Raw genomic sequence first — 22,531 nt, 5'->3', positions numbered from 1 at the left:
TACATTATTTATTATCACTGCTCCTATTTACTTTCAGATAGTGTCATAACGTCCAGGAGATTGTTCTGTTGCTTTCTGCTATGACGTATGTTGTAGTTAAGCGAAGATAAAGAAACCTATGATATGACTTTCTTATTGCTGACGTCACACAATACAATCGCTGGGTGTAGGAATTTGACAAGTTATTAAATCTGTTTTTTAAGCAGAACAAGGCAGGTATTTGACTGCAATTGCACCTGATATTAAGTGAGATGCAGTCTAAGAAATACATAACTAAGGGCCTATTTATTCCCTCTCGCCTTGAAGAAGCCCGGATTATAGAGTAGGGGAAAGACAGCAGCAGGCAGCGAATTCCAGTCCCTAGCTGTTCGCATCTTCATCATCACCATCAGCCTGTCTCAGTCCATCCATAGTTAGATCGCAGTATAGGATTTGGCAGAAGAGAAAAATGTTATGGTAAGAGGATTCCGTGGAGGGTAGGTACTTGAAAGAAAATCAACGTTTGATAATTATTTCGTTTTCAGGATTCTCTGAAAGAAATTAACAATCTGGAACTAAATGATCTTAATTTTTCATGCGTCTGACGTATCTCCAAAGCTGTACACTCACTCACTGTTATTAAACTGTTAAGTTGAACTGACGTTCTTCCAAAAACTGGCCATGTGATGGCCCTGAGGAGTTTTTTGTTTTCAACGTATCCAATTAGTGATTTTACGAGTAGGTACGTATAATCAGCTTTGGGACGTAAAAAACTGCTGTCAATTATCGTTATTAAAATTGTTATAAATCCTATAACGGATAAAAAAGCAGTTAAACAAACAAAACAACATAACATCCTCCATAACCTGTTACAAGAATCTCTAAAGTACTACAATATTTTGTTCCTTTCATTGACATCATCATTGTAACTAATTGGAATCCCACTGCTGGACACCAGCCTCCATGGTCCCGTCAGTGAGAGCCAAATAAGGAAAACTAGGTAGGTTAGGTACGTAGGTAGGTACCTACTTACCTACGTAGAAAAGAAAGTCTGAATTCTAATACTGATAACGTCAATCAGGCTTTCAGCGTTGTTTGTCTTCAAATATTTTGCACGTAATGACTGATATTTTCGTAATTTCATGTTTGCCAAAAGTTTAAGTAAGAGATGTTACCCTACTATGTGTCATTGGCATAAGTTCGCCTTTTATGCTTTATTCCTGTTCACTAAAACTGCCACTGACTGGTCAACAAATGTTTATCTTTAATACCTACCTACTTTTCATGATGTCGCGCCCTATGTGCCCAAACAACACACATGAAGATTTAATGAATGCTACTGACAACGCCACTCTTGTAGCAGAGTTTTGGGCTAACAACACTGTAAGTTTGTTGTCGACATGACAAGAAGAAGAATACCTACTATACAATGTATAGTATAGGAGTATAGTACGTATACATCAATCTCATACTACACTTTGTGAAACAATGAAACTGTCGGAAGCAGACATAAACTCAAGGAAAGTGGCGACAACCAGTCGCGAACGATCGGCGTAACCATGGCGACGGCCACTTATTTCTATAGGTACCTAGATAACGCTCGCACACGCCTAAATAAATTTGCAGATGGATACATCGCAAGGTTAAGGTTGTTTGTTCGGTAGTCTGTAGACATGGCGAGAAAAATAGAGCGCTGAAAATGAACTTGGGAGGCACCTAAATACTTATTTTGTAGCCTTATAGAAGGTAGGAGAGAAGTCAAGCCTTAACCTTGAACTCCTATTCTTCTGATTAAATTCGTTGCGGATCCAATGACAGTTTAACTTTCCCCCGGGACAAACTTAACTTTCGCTGGTTGGGTTTTATTGAAAGAAAGAAAGAAAGAAAATATTTTATTTGGCCCAACATATTAAATTATTACAGTATACAGTTTACAAAACTTGCACATTTGTGGACCAAAATGGCATCCGCTCAGCATTGTGTCCTGCTCTGAGGTAGACCCAGAACAGGACGCTGTTATTCTGCGGAGGCCACTTTTTTTAAAAGAGCGTCACATTGGACGCCATAAACATTGGCATTTTTATTTTAAAATTATATAAACTTATACAAAACTTCAACGATTACATAAATTTGTAGGTGTGTGTGCTAGCTGTGTGTGTTAGGTGTGTGTTAGGTGTGTGTTAGGTTAGGTAGGTGTATGTGTTAGGTGTGTGTGTGTTGGGTGTATGTGGCTTGTGTGTGTGTCAACAGAAAGTGCTAGATGTGTCAAAAAGTTATGTTTGTGTAATAAAGGGAAGAGATGCAGAACAACTACTCAGGCAATAGACATTTGTTCGTCTAATAGAAAATTCTTTAAATTACGTTTGAAAGTAGCATTTGATTTGGCGGTCAAGCTGTAGATCCTGGCTACATAGGAGTTGCAGCGGTGGGAACGAGAGGTGGGAATAGTCCCATAGCCGTATAGCATAGAAGCAGCAAAATAAAAGGACCAACCGCACTCTTCCCGTGGATGTGGTAAGAAGCGATTAAGAAAGGAACTTGCGAACATCAGGTTTCTCTAACCCTCAGATCATAGCTATGATCTGAGCTCTAACCCGTCTGGCCAGCGTAGAGAATGTAGGTAAAATCTTCCATTTATCTCTCGTAAATTGCAGAGGTTCGTGTAGGTACCTGTAGTGGAGACTAAATTTAATGCCCTGTGTGCTTACCATGAGTTTACGTTAGGTGTGCTCGCTAGCGACTGCGTAAAAAAATTACATTAAACGTATGGCATATTGTGCAGGCCCCTAGTGGCTACTTTCAAGAAATAAAATCTTCATTTAATTTCATTCATAGATATTTTTGACGTACTCGCTAGCGAGCACACCGAACGTGAACTCATGGTAAGCACACTGATAATGACTTATTAACAACGGGACTTCGTAGACACATTAACAATCGTTCGTCTGAACGATGCCCGGTCTAGGGCATGCTTACGTGATAATTTTAGAGACTAAAAAAGGCAGAACTACGTAAAATGTTAGCAGTATTTGTGTTATTTTTACCCGACTACGGCAAAGCAAAAGGAGGGTTATGATTTTGACAGGCTTTACCCGACTACGGCAAAGCAAAAGGAGGGTTATGATTTTGACAGGCTATGTATGTATGTATGTATGTATGTATGTATGTATGTTCATGTGTTCCCTCGTAACTTCTAAACTACTTATCAGAATTCGACAAATGACATATCATTAGAAGCGTCTTAATTGTCCGCTGGTTATAGGCTATATGGGGTTTCACAAAATCTAATGTGGCGCCCTCTAGCGGACAAAGCATACAGAGTAAAAAAATAAAGTTAAGATAAATATGCCGTGTTTGGTATCATTTGAAAGCGCTTTACTTGTACATTTTGAATATATATATATTACTAGCATTTGATTGTGACTTTACCTGTATTCATGGGCTGATTGCATATAATTCACATCTTTTCGTTCGTAGCTTCTTTACTACTCATTAGTTCATCAATTTAACTTTTGTTAATATTATGCGCCACAAATACACTTTATCACCAAAATAGTACAAAATAATAAAAAGTAAAAAAACTAAAACCCAACTACGACAAAAAACGACGCTGAAAAAGTATAAAACAAGATTTTCAGAATACTGAACTGAACAAAGTTGCTAATGTAGTTGCATAGTAATTTTCATGTTTGGAAAGGCGTAGTCACACGTTACATATACCTACCTACCGTAGGACTTTGACAACGTGTGACTGCGGTTTTCCAAACATGAAAATTACTATGCAACTACATTAGCAACTTTGTTCAGTTCAGTATTCTGAAAATCTTGTTTTATACTTTTTCAGCGTCGTTTTTTGTCGTAGTTGGGTTTTTGTTATTTAGGAATTATTTTTATGTCTAAGTAGGTTCTAGTTCTTTCTGTAGCTTTATCCGCTTAGATTTCGTTTTTTCAGGCTGTCACATCGTTTTATTAGTTATCCCTCAGATGAACTTATCCCTTACTTGAAATATTATGGGTTCTCTGACTGACTTTTTTCCATAGCTGGGCATTAACTCGTTAATCCGTTAATCGTTAATTAACGAAGTTAACATTTCTATTAACGGATTAACTTTTAAGTTAACTTTAAAAAATGTTAACGGACTCGTTAACTTCCGTTAAATTATCCTAAGTCCGTTAATCGTTAATCCAGTACCTACTATTTACCAAAAAGATACAGCAGGCACGCTGAAAAACACTAGAAAAAGGGAGTGTCTTCGCTGCCGGCGCCGGTTTCCAAAAATATCGCCATTGGGAACCGGCGGTGATACCACGTGATACACTGCCGGCAGTCAAAATGGCTGCCGGCGCTGGCACTCAGTATAGGCAACCGGCAACAGAGGGTTCAAGTCAAGTACAAAAAGCTAGTTTCCGAAACCGTACTTTTTTATTACTTTAAAGTTTGTTTGTATTGTTTTTCGATAGCTGCGAGTTTGTGTGTTTCTACATGTTTTTGATACACTTGTATAAAAATAAAAGTCGGTGATAAATATTCGTCTTAAGAAGAGTTCGAAAACGCTTAAATATAAAAACAGTGTCTACAACGAATACTAGACTATATCGCACGTTCATAATCAAACCGTCACTATACGAAATTGGGAGAAATTGAGTTAACAACGCCATCTATCAGAGCTCCGCGAAAAGTGCATGCTGTAAAAATCCCAGGCTTAAAACTCAAATAGTTCGGCAGATATCACTAGTGTCGTTATGGAGTTTAATGGGGAAACCGGCATATGTTGTGAGTAACAGTGACACGTTTTTAGTAGTGACGGGAACTGGACGGGCACGCCGTGATAGTTATGTAGACTCTGTGTTGAAAAACGTCATTTTAGCATAAAGACGCTTTTACTCCAAATCATTAAGATAAGTCACAATAAAGTAATACGAAAAACGCCTTAAAACAAAAAGTAACAATATTTCTCTTACATTTTTAAAAAGATTGTTCCATCACTTCGTAGAATATTGTGTTTATCCAAATTGTGTAATATTAAAACAACAAGAAAGATTTTTAAATGAGTAAGTAGTTATAATTTTTTTAACAGCTAACAAAAATGCCACCAGTCAATCCAAACACTAGTAAAATCAAAGAAATTATTAAGGTAATTACTACTTTATCTAGCGTTTGTGGACTATTTATTTATTTATTTATTCGATCACCAACAAGGTTACATTGAGGCTTCACAAAAGTAACTATAAAGAAATGAAAATGCCTTGGATTCGATCGAGATCTGAGCAGTGCTACAGTCTCTCCAACGGTGCCAAATTGACTATAGATACATCGAAGTGTTGAAAGGCTTGTACGAAAAAGCCACAATGTCGGTTCGTCTCCAGGATCAGGACTCGAAACTCATCCAGTTGCAGCAAGGGGTGAGACAGGGAGACGTCATAATATCTCCGATACTGTTCAACACCGCCCTGGAAGATGTTTTCAAGCTTCTGGACTGGAGCGGATTCAGCATAAATATCAACGAGTACATCATCCACCTTCGATTTGCGGACGATGTCGTAATCATGGTTGAGACTGTGGAAGATCTAGGCATAATGCTCGATGGCCTAAGTAGAGCCTCTCAAGAAGTGGGCCTGAAAATGAATATGGACAAGACAAAAAACATGTCAAATGTCCATGTAGTATCCACTCATCTGGAGACTCTACACTCGAAAGTTTGTTGACAATTTATGTATACCTGGGACAAACAGTCCAGTTACGTAGGTCCAACTTCGAGAAAAAGGTCAATCGTCAATCCAACTCGGCTGGGCAGCGTTCGGGAAGCTTAGTGATATTCTCACGTCCGAAATACCATAGTGCCTCAAGACAAAAGTCTTTGATCAGTGTGTGTTGCCAGTGATATTTTATGGATCTGAGAGGTCACCCAAAAGGTGATGGAGCGTGTGATGCTCAGTTAGTTTCCCTACGTGATTGAATCAGAAATGAGGAGATCCACATGAGAACCAAAGTGACCGACATAGCCCGCAGAATCGCTAAAATCAAGTGGCAGTGGCCGGGGCACATAGCTCGCAGAGGTAATGGCCGCTGGATAATGATCCAGAATTTAAACCTACTTCTCGGAGCCCTTTTCCCAAGAAAAATCACTATCTAGTTCGTCAAGTTTATCGAGATCATCAAGTTCTTGTTGTTTAAAGGCTGCCTGAACAAAAGAGTATTTTATTTTCTAAGAAGTTGATTTATGTGATGTAATTTTATAGTAATTTCATGTGTGTAACGCATTTATTTCTGATCGAGAATTTACATTTATTACTGTTACCATAGGTACCACTTAATCCAAATTATAAAGTTTTAAGTTCATTAAAATTACTGATTTTTCTATGTTAGTTTTATTTAATAATAATCATTTTTTAATCTTTCATCGTCAAATTAATATGAAAATAGTGACATTTCTACCGGAATTAATAATACAACATTAACATGTTTTTAATTGAAAACTGTCACTGTCTCAATTTTAGTGGAAAAGTGACACTATTTTTAGGGAAAAAAATTTATATTAAATAAACCATTATGATAATTTGAAAGATAATTATATTCCCGTAAAAGCCAAACAAGCCACTACTGGTATTTAACAAAAAACAAAACATTTAAGAACATTTTTCACACTTTGCAAAGGTTTTAAAATTTGAGTATTTCAAATGCTTTTCCTGAAAAATCGACTTTTTTGTATAGTGACAGTTTGATTATGAACGTGCGATATTTCTCCGCCAGAGTGCCACTCAAAAAATTATTAAAGTTAAAAGTAGAACTGAATGAAAAACACAACCTTCAATCATCTTTCTCAGCAAAGATTAAAATTGCCAAAAACTGTTAAAGATCAGGCACTGTTAGCTTAAAAGCAGGCGCTAATAAAAAATTGTACTAGATCAAAATAATTAAAAAACAAACTGGATGCAAAATTACTCTAAAAGACTTGACCAACTTATCAAGGAGGACTTGTCGAAAAATACCTACAAATGTAACATAACTAAAGTATGGACCAGCATCCGGCGCCGGTTACCAAATGAGCGACCGGCGCCGGCTGCCGAATCAGTGACCGGTGGTGCCGGCTGCCGAAGGCACAGGGCACTCCTCTAGAAAAACGCGTTCTGACAAGTACGTTCGGGCTTCCAGAACTTCCAGAACCCAAAACAACAGTTTTTGTAACCAGAACGAAACGATATAAAAATGCTATTTTTTATTTATTTACAAGCTTTACTTATATTGACTTCACTTGTTTAGAGTCAGGAGGTGGCCATAGGAACTCCTAAACGAAACGGTGGAAACTTATCGAGTTTGGGTTTGCTGGATTTGTCTTTTCAAACACTTTGGTGTTAAATTGTATTGTAATTGAACCAAGGCTCTGAGATTGAGATACTATAGACTAAGAGCTGGTGAACGCCAGACCAGAGACTTTCCAAAAAGGAAAAAAATAATTGTATGCAAGGTTCAAATAATTTCGAAAGCTTGTAGCGCAAACATAAATAAAAAGAGGAATAAATTCCAAGCTTTCCAAATTATTTGAACCTTGCATACAATTATTTTTTTCGTTTTATTATCACGTGTTAACGGATTAACGATTAACGTTAACTTGCGTTAAACCTTGCTAGATGTAACGTTTTAACGTTTAACGAAGTTAATTTTTTTATTAACGGTTTAACGATTAACGAAGTTAACTATTTGATTAACGGTGCCCAGCTATGCTTTTTTCCTATCACCCCTTTTGATGTTCTCGAAAACTGACAATGTTAGAAGAGAAAACTGAGTAACGTTTATCATATTATTCGATAAACATTTAAAATCACAGACTGAATAACATTTCAGAATAAATAACTCGAGTCTAAGCCGCAAACCGCAAAGTATTGTATTCGTACCTACGTCTTCAGTCCTTATAAATAACGATTTCCTTTTTTGCTTTTCAATAGACGAATTTGATGGATTACAGTCTGTTGAGGGTTCTGCATTATTAATCTGACAAGACATTCAGTCCTATTCTGGAATTATTTCTTTCGTAAAGTGAAATCGATTAAAGATTTTAAACACGGAAACAACGTTAGCGAAAACCACCACCACCACCTCGTTGGGCGCCATTTATAACAAAAACAATCAGACATTTTTCCAGATTTTCTTCTTATCATAATAATTATGGGTTATTGTCCACATTCGTGTCAGACTTGATGGCAGCCACGATAATAATATGCCATGCTCAATCAGATCATCGATGCCAAGGTTCTTGCCGCGGTGTAGGTATCAGTGGCGAGGTGACCAGAGGTCCCAAGGGCAAAGGACTGCACCACGAGAGGTGCACGGTGCACCACGAGTGGTAGAAGCCGAAAAGTAGAGGCTCGAAGGGGCGCCAGTCGCACCATAGAAGGAGTTCGCTGCCCGTATTAGAGGAGGTGATTGCGACGCTCAGATCATAGACTATGATCTGAGGTGCGACCTGTCTGCATGGTCGCCTGACATATGTATAGTGCGACCCAGGTTCTAACTGGTCATGGGTTCTTCAGGGCATATCCTCCATCGTATAGGCCGAGAGACATCACTGCAGCTTTGGCACGAGAGACACCGCAGAATATACGCTCGAACAACTGACACGACTGATGGCATTTCAAGCTAGCCTTCACAGCTGAAAATCTATCAGTCCAAACTGTACGGATCTCGGGTACCTTCGACAGTAAAGAGTAACAGTTTACCTTTAGGACTTAGACCCGGTCTGGACCTTCATCACTTGCGATAAATTGGCGATCAAGTTTATCCGAGAGTCCGAGACAGCAAGAGGGAAGCCCCGTATTTCACTGCAGGTTGAAAATCTGTAGACTTTCGTAGGTTATCGCTTATCAGGTAGCTACATAATTACCTATATGCTTTTATTTTTATACCCATGCGCGCCTCTTTAGTAATCCCAGTGGGTAAACGAATTTGCGATTCATGGTTTCTGACTAGCGATTAATTACTTCATGGCCTAATTGGTTTCTTATATCTAGTTTTAGAGATGCTGATAATTTCAGAATACTTATAGGTATGCAATTAATAAGGTAGTAAATATCCAATTATCTTAATTAGACCGAGGTCGTCTCTTAACACTCGGTTCAAAACGTTATCTTTACTTCCTTAACATTTAGAATTTTCTCTATAACTCCTAGGCATAACGCGTCTTCGTACCTAGTCAGTTAGGTTATAGGTAGGTACCTGCTTAGGTTGTAGGTCCTACCTACTGAAAATATTTCATGAAAAATGTCGATCAGTTAAGGTACTCAGAGACAATGTTCCATGGAAATATGAGTAAGTGACAAAAGCCCTTAGGTAGGCAGTAGGCACCTAAGATATCTTTTAAAATGTAATAAAAAGTAGGTAAAACACATGGCTCATTATGTTATTTATTAATACCTACTAGAACAAAAATTTTACTGAGATTATTTAGGAAGATTCTTTTCCTGAATATTGTTTTCACCGTTTTGCTCTTCCGACTAGGTATTCTTGATTACGATGGCACCAGCACAGCTAAATTGGGCCGAAGAAAAATTTCTGTATCAAAATAGTGGGATCAAAATGAATTGAATGACTAACCTACGATAGTTAAAGCACGTTTAGAGCTACAAGAAAAATAAACGATAATCTTAGCGGGAATATCTTTCTATTTATACTGGGAGGAAGGTATAAATATACGGCAATTTCATTGTTGGTTGGACTTACCGTGATTCCTGGTTTTAAATGTAAAGTGGGCATAAGGGTAAACACTGGCACTTCACTTCACTTCACATTTGTGTCTGTGAAAAATTAACCAGAACTTTACAAAATGTATTTTATTGATATTATAATACGCGAAGGAATCCGGCGCCAAAGCTCAGCAGCGCCCAACGCATGTTTCGATTGAATGTTTTGGTTGGGCCGCGCGGCTCTGTGCGGCGATCATCTGCCGAATGTAATGATCGAGCCCAAACGTATGCACTTCACGCCATCTATCGTCACTCTCAAGAACTATCTGAACGCTGAAAGTACTTTTTAATTAATTTTATTGGATTTATTTTTTATACACATCAAATACAATAAAATTGTTATTATTTAGAAATATCTGTGATATTAACAAACAGAAAAACTCAATTTTCAATTTAATGAAACGAATAGTTTTCTGACTGCTAGCGCTATCTATCAAAACATAATGGAACTACATGAACAGCTAGCGACTGTTTTGCTAAAGAGCATCCAAGGCGAAGGGCAAGTTTGTACGCATGCGCATTGGAGGGGAGCGTAGTAAACTCAATGGAATAATCAGTAGGCATTTCGTCGATAGCAAAGCTTGTAGCGCGGGCCAAACGAATTAAAAATACAAACCGTGATAACGCCTACTCGAATTTCAAAAATAAACCTTGTGTTGTGTGAACTGTGAGTTCTTGTGATAATGGCTAACGCACCGGTGAAGAAGGTCCCCATCCATTTGCAGGTAAGTAACACCTGTTACGCATTAAATTAAGCGTTTTTTATTAAATTTGTTATTGTCAACGGTCTTTCCCTTTCCATTGTGCACCGTTTGTTTTTTTTACTACTTCTTGAGGAAGGATTGCCAATTTTATTAGTAAATCAGTTAGCCAGCAGATACCTGGATGGATGGTTGACCTACTTGTAGCGAAAATATAGGTTGCCGGGCATTTGCGAAACAGAAACGAGTTCGTATTCACAAAATAGAATAAACCGGGTCTCACTCATGCGAGCCGGTAATGCTTCTTACTGATTATGATGTTGATTGTTTCATTACAGTTTATTATACCTACTTTACCTAATTTTTATACGACGGCATTATCGTTTGTTGATAGCAACTAAAAAAGTTAAATTTATAATACAATTGCTTCTATTTTGTTGTTTTCAGTCATTATAGAAACTACAAAAATCTAGATAGGTAGACTTAGGTAGGTAGGTCGTGTAATCATATTTTTACCCGACTGCGCCAGAAGGAGGATTATGTTTTTATGTAATAAGATTTGGAATGGATCTCTATGGTAGGTAGGTATTTCCTACACACTGTGGCAAGTGGCAACTTTAACACCTAGTTGCTAGAAGTCGACTGTACTCATTTATTTTGTTGCAAAATAGAAAAGATGTCGGTGTAGTAGGTACCTACCTACGTAGTGTTGAAAACCATGAAATATTGTAACAAAAATATTATTTTGTTTGTTGTAGCATTAGGTAGGGTTATTGCGCTGGTTTCGTCCAATTTAAAGAAATAAGTATATTAATGTATTAGAAAGTAAGAAAATAATGTTAATTTCCGTCTGTTGAGTATTTAAAAGTGCAGACGTAGGTAGGTATCTAACTAACCTACTTTACCTACCTATTTAATTTACATTTTAATTAATCTAACTAAAGTACGGAAATAACACAAATAAATAAGACTAACGCAATTCATTCTTAGATAACTTACCGTTTTATACCGTCATGGTATGGTTTTTAGTTTCGTTAAGTAAAATTACATTAAAAGATTATTTGCGTGAGTTTGTTGTTTTCTTAGCACAAGATTAAGAAGAAACTGCTGAAAATAAGCAGACGATGTAAATTGCTACATCACCACTATGAGATAAGACTGAAAATAAGAAATTTCGTCCAAATCATCCCTTCTACGCCCGAGACCCGGGTCAACGACCTTTATATGTCGAGGATACAATATACCTACTTACAAGTACTAGACAGTCCCTTGTGTCCCTCCCAGCTATTTCCCGTCGGGCCATCTGTCCTACTTACGAGGTCCTAAAGGTTATATCCAAGTAATGTAATTTTGTAAACCTCCATTCTTGGAAGGTTTCATTCTAAATTACATCGACCTACCTACCGACACTTAGGCTACCTATCCAATAGCTTTTTTTTTGTAGAAGTGTACCTAGCTAGATGGTCAACATTTAATTGACTATAACAGAAGACAGAATACATAATGGGTACCTACTTGCTATTAAAAGCAGACTTGTCGATTTTCTAAATAAGTGCGACGATTACCTACTTAAAACACCATTAGCTACATGTTTTGATCCTGAAAATGGCAAAACAATAGACCTTAATTTGAATTGATTAATCCGACAATGCTTTTCAGCCTCAAACTAACAATGTTACAATACACTCGGTTCTCTACGGTTCGGTTCCATTTATCTACGTTATTTTTTACTACATCCAATCTGTAGGCTTCTAGAGTGCCGCCATTACGACTGGCAACTCCCTATCCCGAACCAGGCATGCGCAATGGCGTCCAGGTTCCAGGATATACTCCTAACAGTACTTGTTCCTGGATCGCCGACCGCCATGGTGAGCTAACCTTGAATTTGCCGCATAACCTTAAAGACTGCTTTCATGTAAACTTATTGCACTCTGCCTTTGATTTTTACCCTGGTTTACTAGTTTTGTGTCCTATCCTAAGTGTAATTGGATTAAATAGTGTTATTTAAGTCTAGGATATAGACACGTGCAAAGCCAAATTTTCCTAACTCCTAACCTCCATTTTTATATCGCTTCTTATGATAATCCACCGTTGGATACTCTTATGGATTTAATTTTGAAATAGAAAATTCCCCTTCTAATATTATGTTATTTTGTGGAAATATGGATGGGGAATCCCCATGTGTAACCGGCGCCCGTGAACTTGCGGCTTTTGACATAACCTTTCCACCCCTTTTTTCCCCGATTATTTAAAGTAGATAAGCAAAATTGTATAATCTACTTGCTTTATTAGTGGAATAGACAATCATTGCGTAGAAAATTAAATATAAATCGGATGGGAATGGAATTCCATTCCAGCAATGTCAAATGGATTTGAAGAAAGTTAAATAATATACGTGTGAATCAGCTTGATCAAGTCCCAAATAAAATTCAAATGAAATCACATGTCCCAAGATCTATCATATTTTATAGGTACGAGGTCAAGAAATGCGGTTGAAAACCATATCAAAGACGAGCTACCGAAAAAATAACCTAATTTTACTTACATGAATGTCCATCAAATTTCCTTCGCCGCTCCATCCAGTTTCCCACGAGATTTTCGCATTCATACACGGCTTTATATCGGCAAGGTCATCGCAGCAATTCAGCCACTTGCCAACAGAATGACAGCGTTTATGTTGTTTTTTAATTTAACAAACTATTTAGTTAACAGGTTAAGTAACTTTGTTGATCCCTTTACTGTTTTACGAGTAGGTACCTACGTTACGAGTATGTGAGTCGTGCGTGGTTACACATAATGTCAAATTTGGGTGTATGCACCCTACTTTCAGTCGGTTTCAAAGCATTGAAATTACAGGTCTTACCGTTATTATTTTAATTAATTAATTAGCTTCTGTTTTGTCTGAAATTTTTCCAAATCTTGTTTGAATTATCAGAGTCAAGGGATTGGGCACCAGATGCGGTTTTCTTCACTCTTATACAATACATATTTACATCTTCGGTATACGGGTGTTAGGTAAATGGGTATATGAGCAGAGACCAGCCCATGTTAACATACTCATATAAATACTATAGTGGTGTCAGAAAGTCTGGGAAAGGTACCATTATTGAGTAATCAGCTGATTCAGTTTTTGTCGCCAGATTGCGTCGTGAAACCCCTGAAAATTAATAGTACGACAAACTTGCGTAGATAAAACAAATAACAGAATTCATTATTATTTTCTGCCTAAAAATTTTTCTCTGAGAGGCAAAAACCTTAAGCAGTTCCCCAGGAAAATCAGTCCATCTAAAAAGATTTAGCATAAGTCAAATACTCCCTTACCTTATTTGATTCGATTTGGATAAGTAAAAGTAAACAAAGTGGTCAAGAATTAATTTTACTTCATTGCCTGTAACTTACTTATTAAAATTAATTGAATAATCATCATTAAACTTGATAACTGATTAAGGAAAATGAGACATTGTAGGTAATCATCTAAATTTTATCATCGTAAATCACGATTATTGAAAAAAAACCTTAGGCATTAAAGAAAGTGTCCAACGCACTGTTTAATCTTTGAAGGACAACGAAAGGTCCTATTGTTCTCGAACAATGGGACGGCACGTGTAGCGAGAGTGAGACGCAAGACGTATCGCACGGCGGCTTTCACTTGCAAGAAAGAGTTGGAAGATCATCGCGGCGCAGGAGTAGGGAAGTGACATTGAAGGCAAAAAATCGATTAAGATTTTTCTCTTGTTCAATAATAAATCGTTGAAGGATTTTTTTTTCTACAAATAATAAATTCAGGTGCCATTAATTAATTTCCAATCATTAATGGAGACGACATGATTGTGGTTGGGGTTAAGTTTTCATTTCATGATTGACTAATGAAGGTCGAGTCGTCTCTGGGGTCAAAGTGTCGTAATTACAGTGCCGTAATTACAATCCAGTTGGTCAGTAATCTTGCTGATTGTCTATCAATAGCCTATCGAAGGGCCACCCAATCACTCATACTATCGTTAATAAAATATTATCATATTAATTATTCTCTAAGAAAAATAACAGCGTTTATCGCAAATTAAATTTAGCTAAAACATTTCCAAAAGCATGGCAGATTACGGTTTTTTTAATTTACCAAATAAAACTGTGTTGTTAGTTTTTTTTTTCAATATTTTATCTTCTATCTGATTTAGACCAATCGATAGTATGAGCGATTTCAGATAGGTAGGATCTATCAATTATTCGATAATTGATTTTAAGACATTCCTATTGATTAGTCAGATGGGTTTCAAACAATTTGATATTTTAATCGATTTTTTGTAATATCAATATCGATTACCGAATTTATGGAAAAAATAATGACCTCGCACTAGTTGCACCGCGCATGCGCCATGCGGCCATGTTTATTTGTTTACATTATTATTTGATCAGTTTGTTGCGATGTTTTGTTGTTCGACGTTCTGGATAATTAGATATTCAAATAGCTAAGTAATACAATGACATTATGGTGTTGAGTGGTGTTGGTGCAATAGGACTTTGTGTTTTCTTTAGTGTGATGAACGATTTATGTCCGGGAGACCTTCCGTTCCACGATACCTTGTGTCATAATGTTTTCGCGGGTGGGTGAATCGACACCACCGCGAAGGGAGACCCGGAGATCCCGTTCTTGAAAATAGGATTTCACTACAAGTACCTACCCGGTCACTTGAAAGCGTGGGAAGGTAAATAAGTGAGTGGATGGATGTGATAATGTGTTGCGATTCGTTTTGTGAATTAGAGTGAAGTGTTACCCCCTGAATATCTTGGATTGCTTGCAGAGTCAATAAAAAGAGGTAAGTGAAGAATTGGTTCAAAAGTAATAATAAAAGTGGGCGGTGCCGACTCGCGTCAAAATTTGTGAATGAAATACCGTTTGACCACGTTTGACCTAGGAGGGAGTTGCGCGATCGTAGGGCTGTCCAAAAATTAAAATAATAATTATTTATTTAGTTTTGTATGGGAAAATATTATTTATTAAATATTACGATATCCACTTTCTGACACCACTATAGTATTTATATGAGTATGTTAACATGGGCTGGTTTCGGCTCATATACCCATTTACCTAACACCCTGTAGATCCTTGTATGGACTATGGACATCTGTTAACTGTGTTTGGGTTCAACATTCAGACCAGTTATTACGTAAGAACCTGAAAAAACTATTTTAATTCAAGGTTAATTTGATTAGAGGATCGTTAATTGTCTTTTGTGCGCACATCTGCTTTGAAATTGAGTAACACATAGTTGTAGTACAAGAATATGACTATGAATGTAAATAATGTACCTAAAATACCGCCTTTCGATCGCAATGATTGGAAAAACAATAAGGATTTTTCCTGGGTAAAAAGCAAGAGTTTGAATTTTATTAGGCCTCAGCCTCGAACTTAGCGGGCAGCGGGGCGGCGGCGGCGGCGGCGCGGGAGCGGGGCGGGCAACGCAGACCCGTTCTCGAAACCAGCGGGCAGCACGCGCGCGCGGCGCTTTAGCGGCGAAGTGTTGTTTTCGGGGTTGTGTTGTCGAGATATTTGTTTTTATTCGCAAACAAAATGTCTGAACAACGGCGACAATTTTATTTCGATTCAAATTTATTCCTAACGCTCGATTTATTGTGGGCAAAAGAAGCAGTGCGCTGCCCGCTCGTTACCCGCTCCCTCGCCGCTGCCCGCTCGTTGCCCGCTCCGGCGCCGCTGCCGCGCCGCTGTTTTCGAGAACCGGTCTATTTGATTTCACGCATAAGATCCTGCCGCTGCCGCGCCGCCGCCGCTCCCGCCCCGCTGCCCGCTAAGTTCAAGGCTGAGGCCTTAGTCCGTCGGTTAACTTATCAAAAAATACTCGACACGTATTTTTCACTTTTTCAAACTAATCAAAATTGAAAGAGATAAAGCTAAATTAAAAGTTCAAAAGAAGAGGCCCGTGACGTCAAGGCGTGCTTTTAAAAGTGTAGCACTTTGTGACGTCACGCGGAACTTTAACTCCTCATTGATTGACAAAAGTTAAAATATACGTGTTCAATATTTTTCAATAATATTGACGGACTAAGTTTTTTTTTTAGGAAACTAGCCTATTAGATTTTTCCATTGAACCTCGCACTAAAATAATTATTCGTGTTTCTTATGATGACATTATACTAGTAATTATTACTAAAAAGAAGAATCCAAAAACCGTTATGTAAGGGTTAAGGCTTACGAATTTCCTGTTCACCTGTTGTAATAAAACAAAGGCGAACATAAATTACATAGCAAATGATCAGAATAATAAACACTAATGAATGTTAGTGTTAGAGTAAAAACTTCTACCAACTTACTATGAGTTTTAGTTTGATTTTTTTGTAAAGACTACTGCTAACCAAAAGGTCTAATATTAACCATTATTTTACAATAAAAATAACTGAATATTAAATTACTTTTGTATCGTTACCTATTAGTGGACATTGAGTAAGTAATAATATCCGTGATTTAACAAGACTTTTGCAAGACAAGCATGAAATTTTAAGCACATTCAGTTCTGAACGCAATTTTCTTTTGTGATGTTTACGCTAGTTAAAATATATTTAACTGCTCGTTTGTTCTTAGATTAGATCTACTCAGCCCAGCATTTAAACTCCGGTTTTACCGTAACTAAGGCCCGTATTACGAAACTAAAATGTATTCATACTTAAGAATAGATTTAGGGTCGGATTGCAAAACCACTCTCAAAACTCTACTCAATCTCGGTCATATAGGCACTTATTATTTTATGTGATTGGTATTGCGCTAAATAATAAATATGCCTCATCTATAATCAAGTGTAAATAATACAGCTTCATTCTGTAACACGCAACTTCAGTCAGTAATTTTCTTGCGCTGCTTTTTCTGAGCACTGGCTTATTTATTGTCCCAAAGCAGGGGTAGGGTTAAAATAATGGGACGTTTAAAAGCATGTGCAGAAAATACTTTAAGACTAGGCGCAGACCACCGATTTTTAGTTGGCCGATAGTTGTGCCCGATTTTAAATTTTATGAAGAATTGCGCACTTCCATACATGCCCATTCTGATCAACTGCCCGACTAAACTGTCGGCCGACGAAAAATCGATGGTCTGCGCCTAGGCTTAATGACTTTTGGTCTTAATGGCGCAAGTACACTGCGGAAAATAGACCGAGACGAAGCGCTAGATCGCACAAAGTATGGGCGACACACTGGTGGCAGAAGGAGAAAGTAACCGAGATGGTGTTCACACTACTACGTCTCGGGCAATTTTCCGCATAGTGTACTTGCGCCATAATAATGAAATTTTATTATACAAAGGCTTGTGTATGTTTGAGATTAAACCTAGTTTTTGTGGTCGTTTTGAATACGGGCCTAAGTTATATTAAAATGTGACTTCTAACTTCCAGTTAACCGTCAATCAACAATGTTGCGATACATTTTCCGCCTGTTGATAGCTTTCGAGAAGCGACTAGGAACACGGCACAGTTAAACTATAACGGTTTATGTTTCCTGCTAGTTACTAGACTGTCTATAACCTATTAGTCATTTCGAAGGATTTGTTCGTTACTTCGAAAATCTGTAAAAAAATACAACTTTTTCGATACAATACACTTCATTTAGGTAGGTACATTATATTTGTTATTTTAAAACATATCTTCACTGGAACAAAAAAAACCGTCCAAGTGCGAGTCGGACTCGCGCACCGAGGGTTCTGTACAAACAAGGAGTAGTACTTTAAAATTTAAAAAAAGAATTAAAAAAAGCTGCTCACTAGATCTCGTTCAAACCAATTTTCAATGGAAGTTAAGGGTTCCGTTTTTTAACCGACTTCAAAAAAGGAGGAGGTTATATTTGTCATTTGGCTAAGGAACTCTAAAACAACTCATGTGTAAAATAGGAAAACAATAAATTTTAACTTAATCGACACCTGTTAAAAGTTATTAATTTAATATCCGTTTTGTAACATTTTATTTTACTGCTAACTTATTTATTATTCAACTCACAAATTATTATGTTTTCACTCTTCTAGGTGTGCCTTTTTCTCTAACTAAAACAATAATATTATCGTTCTAGCAAAAAATTTTGTTTGTTCAATAACGACCTATACGAACGGGTCATAAAATTGTAGATAAGCCATACTATACTTACTTAAGGCTTGGTATTTCTGCTAAAGTAGGTATTTCGCGCTGTCAAAATCTGCGCGCGCAATACTTCGCCGAAGACAGCGCGCCAAAGAGCTCTCGCGGCTACACAGTATAGAAATACGCAGTTTAGAAATACGCAGTTGGTTAGGTTAGGTTGACTTCCTTCCGTTCAAGCGTCACACTCACAGCACTTTCTAATACAAATCATATCCAAGTGATACAAATTAAAACAACTTTCAAAATTTTTGGGAATATATTTTAGAATCGAATAAATATAGAATATAACTGCCAAAGTTAACACTGTTCAAAGAGGCGTGGCGTCACCCGACCTTCCGGAAGTTCCGCGCCGGCTAAAAGAATTTCAAGATTACGTCACCCGACCTATCGGTAGATCCTCGGGAGCTTGAGCGATTGGAAAAACATTTTATGATCAGTTACTCGTAGTAGCGATTATTTAGAGCTTGGATAATAAATTATAGTTGTTGCAATTCACGAAACTTTGCATGAGGTTAATTACATTAATCAGTACACGCATCAATTTTGTTCAGTCTTTTTGTTTATTAATAAATAAAAATATCATACTAAAATTGCATACATGTTTGTTTGTATTTGTCTGGGTGTTTTCTTTCCATAATTTATGTATAACGTATGTACGGGGCTCTGTATCGAAAATCACTATGAGCAATAAGCATCACACACGGTTTTCAAATGTTGCAAAATTTGTATAAATGTTGTGCTTTAGAGAGTCGAGAGTATAGCAGATCATTAGTCCATCGTGAGCAGAAATTTGTCCACTAATAGCAAAATTCGTTCAAATTATAGTTTTAAAGTTATTAGGAAAAACAGATTTTGCTGGGGTAACGTTTCAAACATTACCCTGGCAAAATTTTTTTTTGAAAGTCGTTCTATCCCGGAACCAAATACATGGATAGATAGCTCTTGTTGCGTAGTAATTTGTCCACGAATAGCAAAATTTGTTCGTGTTCCGGTTCTCAAGTTATTTAGAATTTTGCTGGAGTAATGTTTTGTGATGTAAATGGCTCAACGCAGAAGTTTGAAAAAAATACCAATGATAGACCTTAATATGTCCAAATTAGTTCAAACATTAGTCATTGATTTGAATGATAAATACCAGTGTAATTAAAAGATTTCGAAAATGAGATAAAACGGATTTGTGAGTAAACCAGTACTCTTACAATCGAATAAAAAGGTGTAGCATGTACCCCTGGTACACCTTCATAACCACAGTAAATATAAATGATGTGGCTTTGCGCAAAAGAGAGATTTCAAGAAATCTAATTTATTTTAACAGTCTTACTTTCGTGGCCGAATACGCGATTCCCTTATAACAAGGGAACATGGCATACAATGGAAAAATTAAAATGTTCCTTGAATAAGCTATCCTGTTAATTTCAGATTTATATTACGACTTATAAGAAAGTTATCGAACTGCAAAAAAATATCAGGAATTCTTCTATAAGCCGACCAAATTATAAAGGTTACAAAAAAGCGACCATTCCATACATAAGGCTTGCCATCTTAAATGAACGGTATAATATCGAGGTTTCGTCAGTACAGTCAGGCCTGTTCATCTCCGCGAGTTTGCATCGAAAACAAAACACGCGCGACTACCCCTCCTGAGATACCAAATCGACTGGACAATCACGAGCGAGTATTGACGCACGCACGTATTCTTCACCCATTTGCATTGTAAAGACAATAAACCATAATGTAAAAACGGTGGTGCAATTAAAACTCTGCAGTATTTTTTAACTGCCTGAATAATATTAGAAACACAAAATATAATTCATGCTTATTCATGTATTTCCTCCGCCATTTTTCGCAGTTTGGCACCTCACGTCACACATCATTTTACCGAAGTCAGCCCTATGTCTTCGGCGCAGTACCGATCACTGACGTTTGTCAACAAAATGGTGCTCGACTCTTGAGACAAGCTAAATTACACCATATTGTTAACGACATTGAGCATACATTTTTTTAAATACCTTCGCGAAGAAAATCTTCTGTACGAAGTACTTATTATTATTCTGTGGTACAGTTGCGAATAAAGGTGTTTGTGTAGTGTAGTTGAGTTGAGAGGTCAGATTATTGAAATTAATAAAACGAACATTTTATTTTTTAAATACATTTTAATAATAATTTACATTACAGATAACAATGAGAGGATGACATTGCAAGGTGGTGCCAGTCCAGTCTTAAATCCGTTGATATATGCTGCATCTGTCATGTTTTTGGCTAAAAGATTCTTCTATCTTGCAGCTCAGACTTTTATTACAGACCTTAGACAGTATTTTTGGAAAACTTTTACGCATGGTGGAGGAAGGGACGCTCTAGAGACTCAAGTCTACAAGGAGTCATATGAACTCCAGTTTTAAATCCGTTGACATCTGCTGCATCTGCCATATTTTTGGCTAGAAGATTCTTCTATCTTACAGCTTAGACCTTTAGCTACAGACCTTAGACAGTATTTTTTTTAATTATTTGTGTCAGTGTGCTCTTCTAAAGAGTGTAAGACGATTGTATGTAGGTACTATTAAAATGTAATTTTAACTCATTGGTTTTGTCTCATATTTGAGGAATGTACTATGTATCATGAGTAGAGTCTTCCATTAAAAGGATGCGAACGATTTAAATTTCAATAGGTAGACAAAATTGATAATTCTTAATTATCAAAAATTTAAGCTTTCTCCAGTAACACTGATATTATTATACTGTGACTCATCAAAGTCATCATTGTCAAAAATATTGACAAATCGCGAACTGTCACGGCCAAAAAACTGACACGCGTCCGTCCTCCGTAAGCGCCACCGCGCGACTGATTGAGATTGTCCAAGCCGTCATGGACGATTTTTTCCACATTTTTTAACATAGTAACTAAATAAGACGCAATATAAAAATTTCATCCGTTAAAAGCCCTCAAGTTATTTCTGAACTTCAGTTTAGTAAAAGATTTAGAATCTCAAATCGCTTATTTTAAAAATAAAACAATAAATAGAAAACGAATAGAGGTAACTTTGGGAATTTATTCTATCGAGTCAACTTCATCAAATCGTGTTTCCATCCGTTAATAGCCCTAGAAAATATCCTCAACTATGCCCAAAAAAAATCTTAGCCTTTAATTTTACTGTTTAGTACCTCAAAAATGAAAAATGAAAACCTCATTTTCGCCATTTTCTCTGCTACCCGGCCTTAATTAAATTCAGATAGCGAATGTTTTAATAGTAGTAAAAGTATATTTTTTACTAATTATTCGAGTACAATAACCATTTCAATCTCGTGTGAAAATACAGGCTGTCTCATTGAAAAATGGGGTCATTTTGCGTAAATATTAACGCCGTAATAATCCATTACACGCAGTGCACATTTGACCCCAATTGTTTCTATAAATAAATCTGTAGGCTGGATTCAATAAGAGAGATTAACTGACCTACTAGAGAATTACCTTTGTTGGCATTTGACACTCCTTTATGAGGATACTGAATTGAGTCAAGTTTGAGTTGAAATGGATCTCTCAAGTTTTAAAGACCCGAAACACCCCCGTTTTCTGAATTGTCATTTTTAGCTTGAGCGTACTCAAAATGAGCACGCTTCAGCAAAAATTCTGAAACCGGGGACAGGCTTCAATATTTGCATCGAGATTTGAATTTCATTTTGATTAAAAATTAGGTGGTTTTTAATTCAGAAATTGTGTGCTTCAAGGATGTGTCTTCTGTCCTGGATTTAATGTTGTATCATTGAAGAGATTTAAAGAAAATAAATACAGTAGGTACTTATGTTATAATTTTCTTACTGTTCAGTACTTCTACCGTTCCCGTTAAGTAATCATCATAATAATCGATAAAGCCCTTATACGATAGCACATCAAGATAAACTTTGTAGCATCTTATACAGTTGAAATAAGTGTCATTTTCCCACAAAAAAGTGAAGTCAGATGTGCTGTCGACGGTACTAACAGCCCTA

The 22,531-nt window shown here is 36.9% G+C and overlaps 2 protein-coding genes across 2 annotated transcripts in view; one reads left to right on the top strand and one right to left on the bottom strand.

The window, feature by feature from the left end:
* The window catches only part of LOC135084271 (endothelin-converting enzyme homolog), a 55,626-nt gene extending 45,721 nt beyond the window's left edge, over window positions 1-9,905 (bottom strand). Inside the window, exon 1 of the mRNA XM_063979057.1 lies at window positions 9,695-9,905. Coding sequence (XP_063835127.1) covers window positions 9,695-9,727 — 33 coding nt within the window. The 5' untranslated portion in view covers window positions 9,728-9,905. The remainder of the gene's footprint in view (window positions 1-9,694) is intronic.
* Window positions 9,906-10,248: 343 nt separating this feature from the next.
* The window catches only part of LOC135084082 (dihydropyrimidinase), a 62,287-nt gene continuing 50,004 nt past the window's right edge, over window positions 10,249-22,531 (top strand). The window contains exon 1 of the mRNA XM_063978824.1: window positions 10,249-10,442. Coding sequence (XP_063834894.1) covers window positions 10,401-10,442 — 42 coding nt within the window. The 5' untranslated portion in view covers window positions 10,249-10,400. The remainder of the gene's footprint in view (window positions 10,443-22,531) is intronic.

This window comes from Ostrinia nubilalis, chromosome 25 (assembly GCF_963855985.1).
Source record: "Ostrinia nubilalis chromosome 25, ilOstNubi1.1, whole genome shotgun sequence".
Classification (NCBI taxonomy): domain Eukaryota; kingdom Metazoa; phylum Arthropoda; class Insecta; order Lepidoptera; family Crambidae; genus Ostrinia; species Ostrinia nubilalis.
The sequence above is the reverse complement of the archived record's forward strand: the minus strand, read 5'-3'. Positions and strand labels throughout refer to the sequence as shown.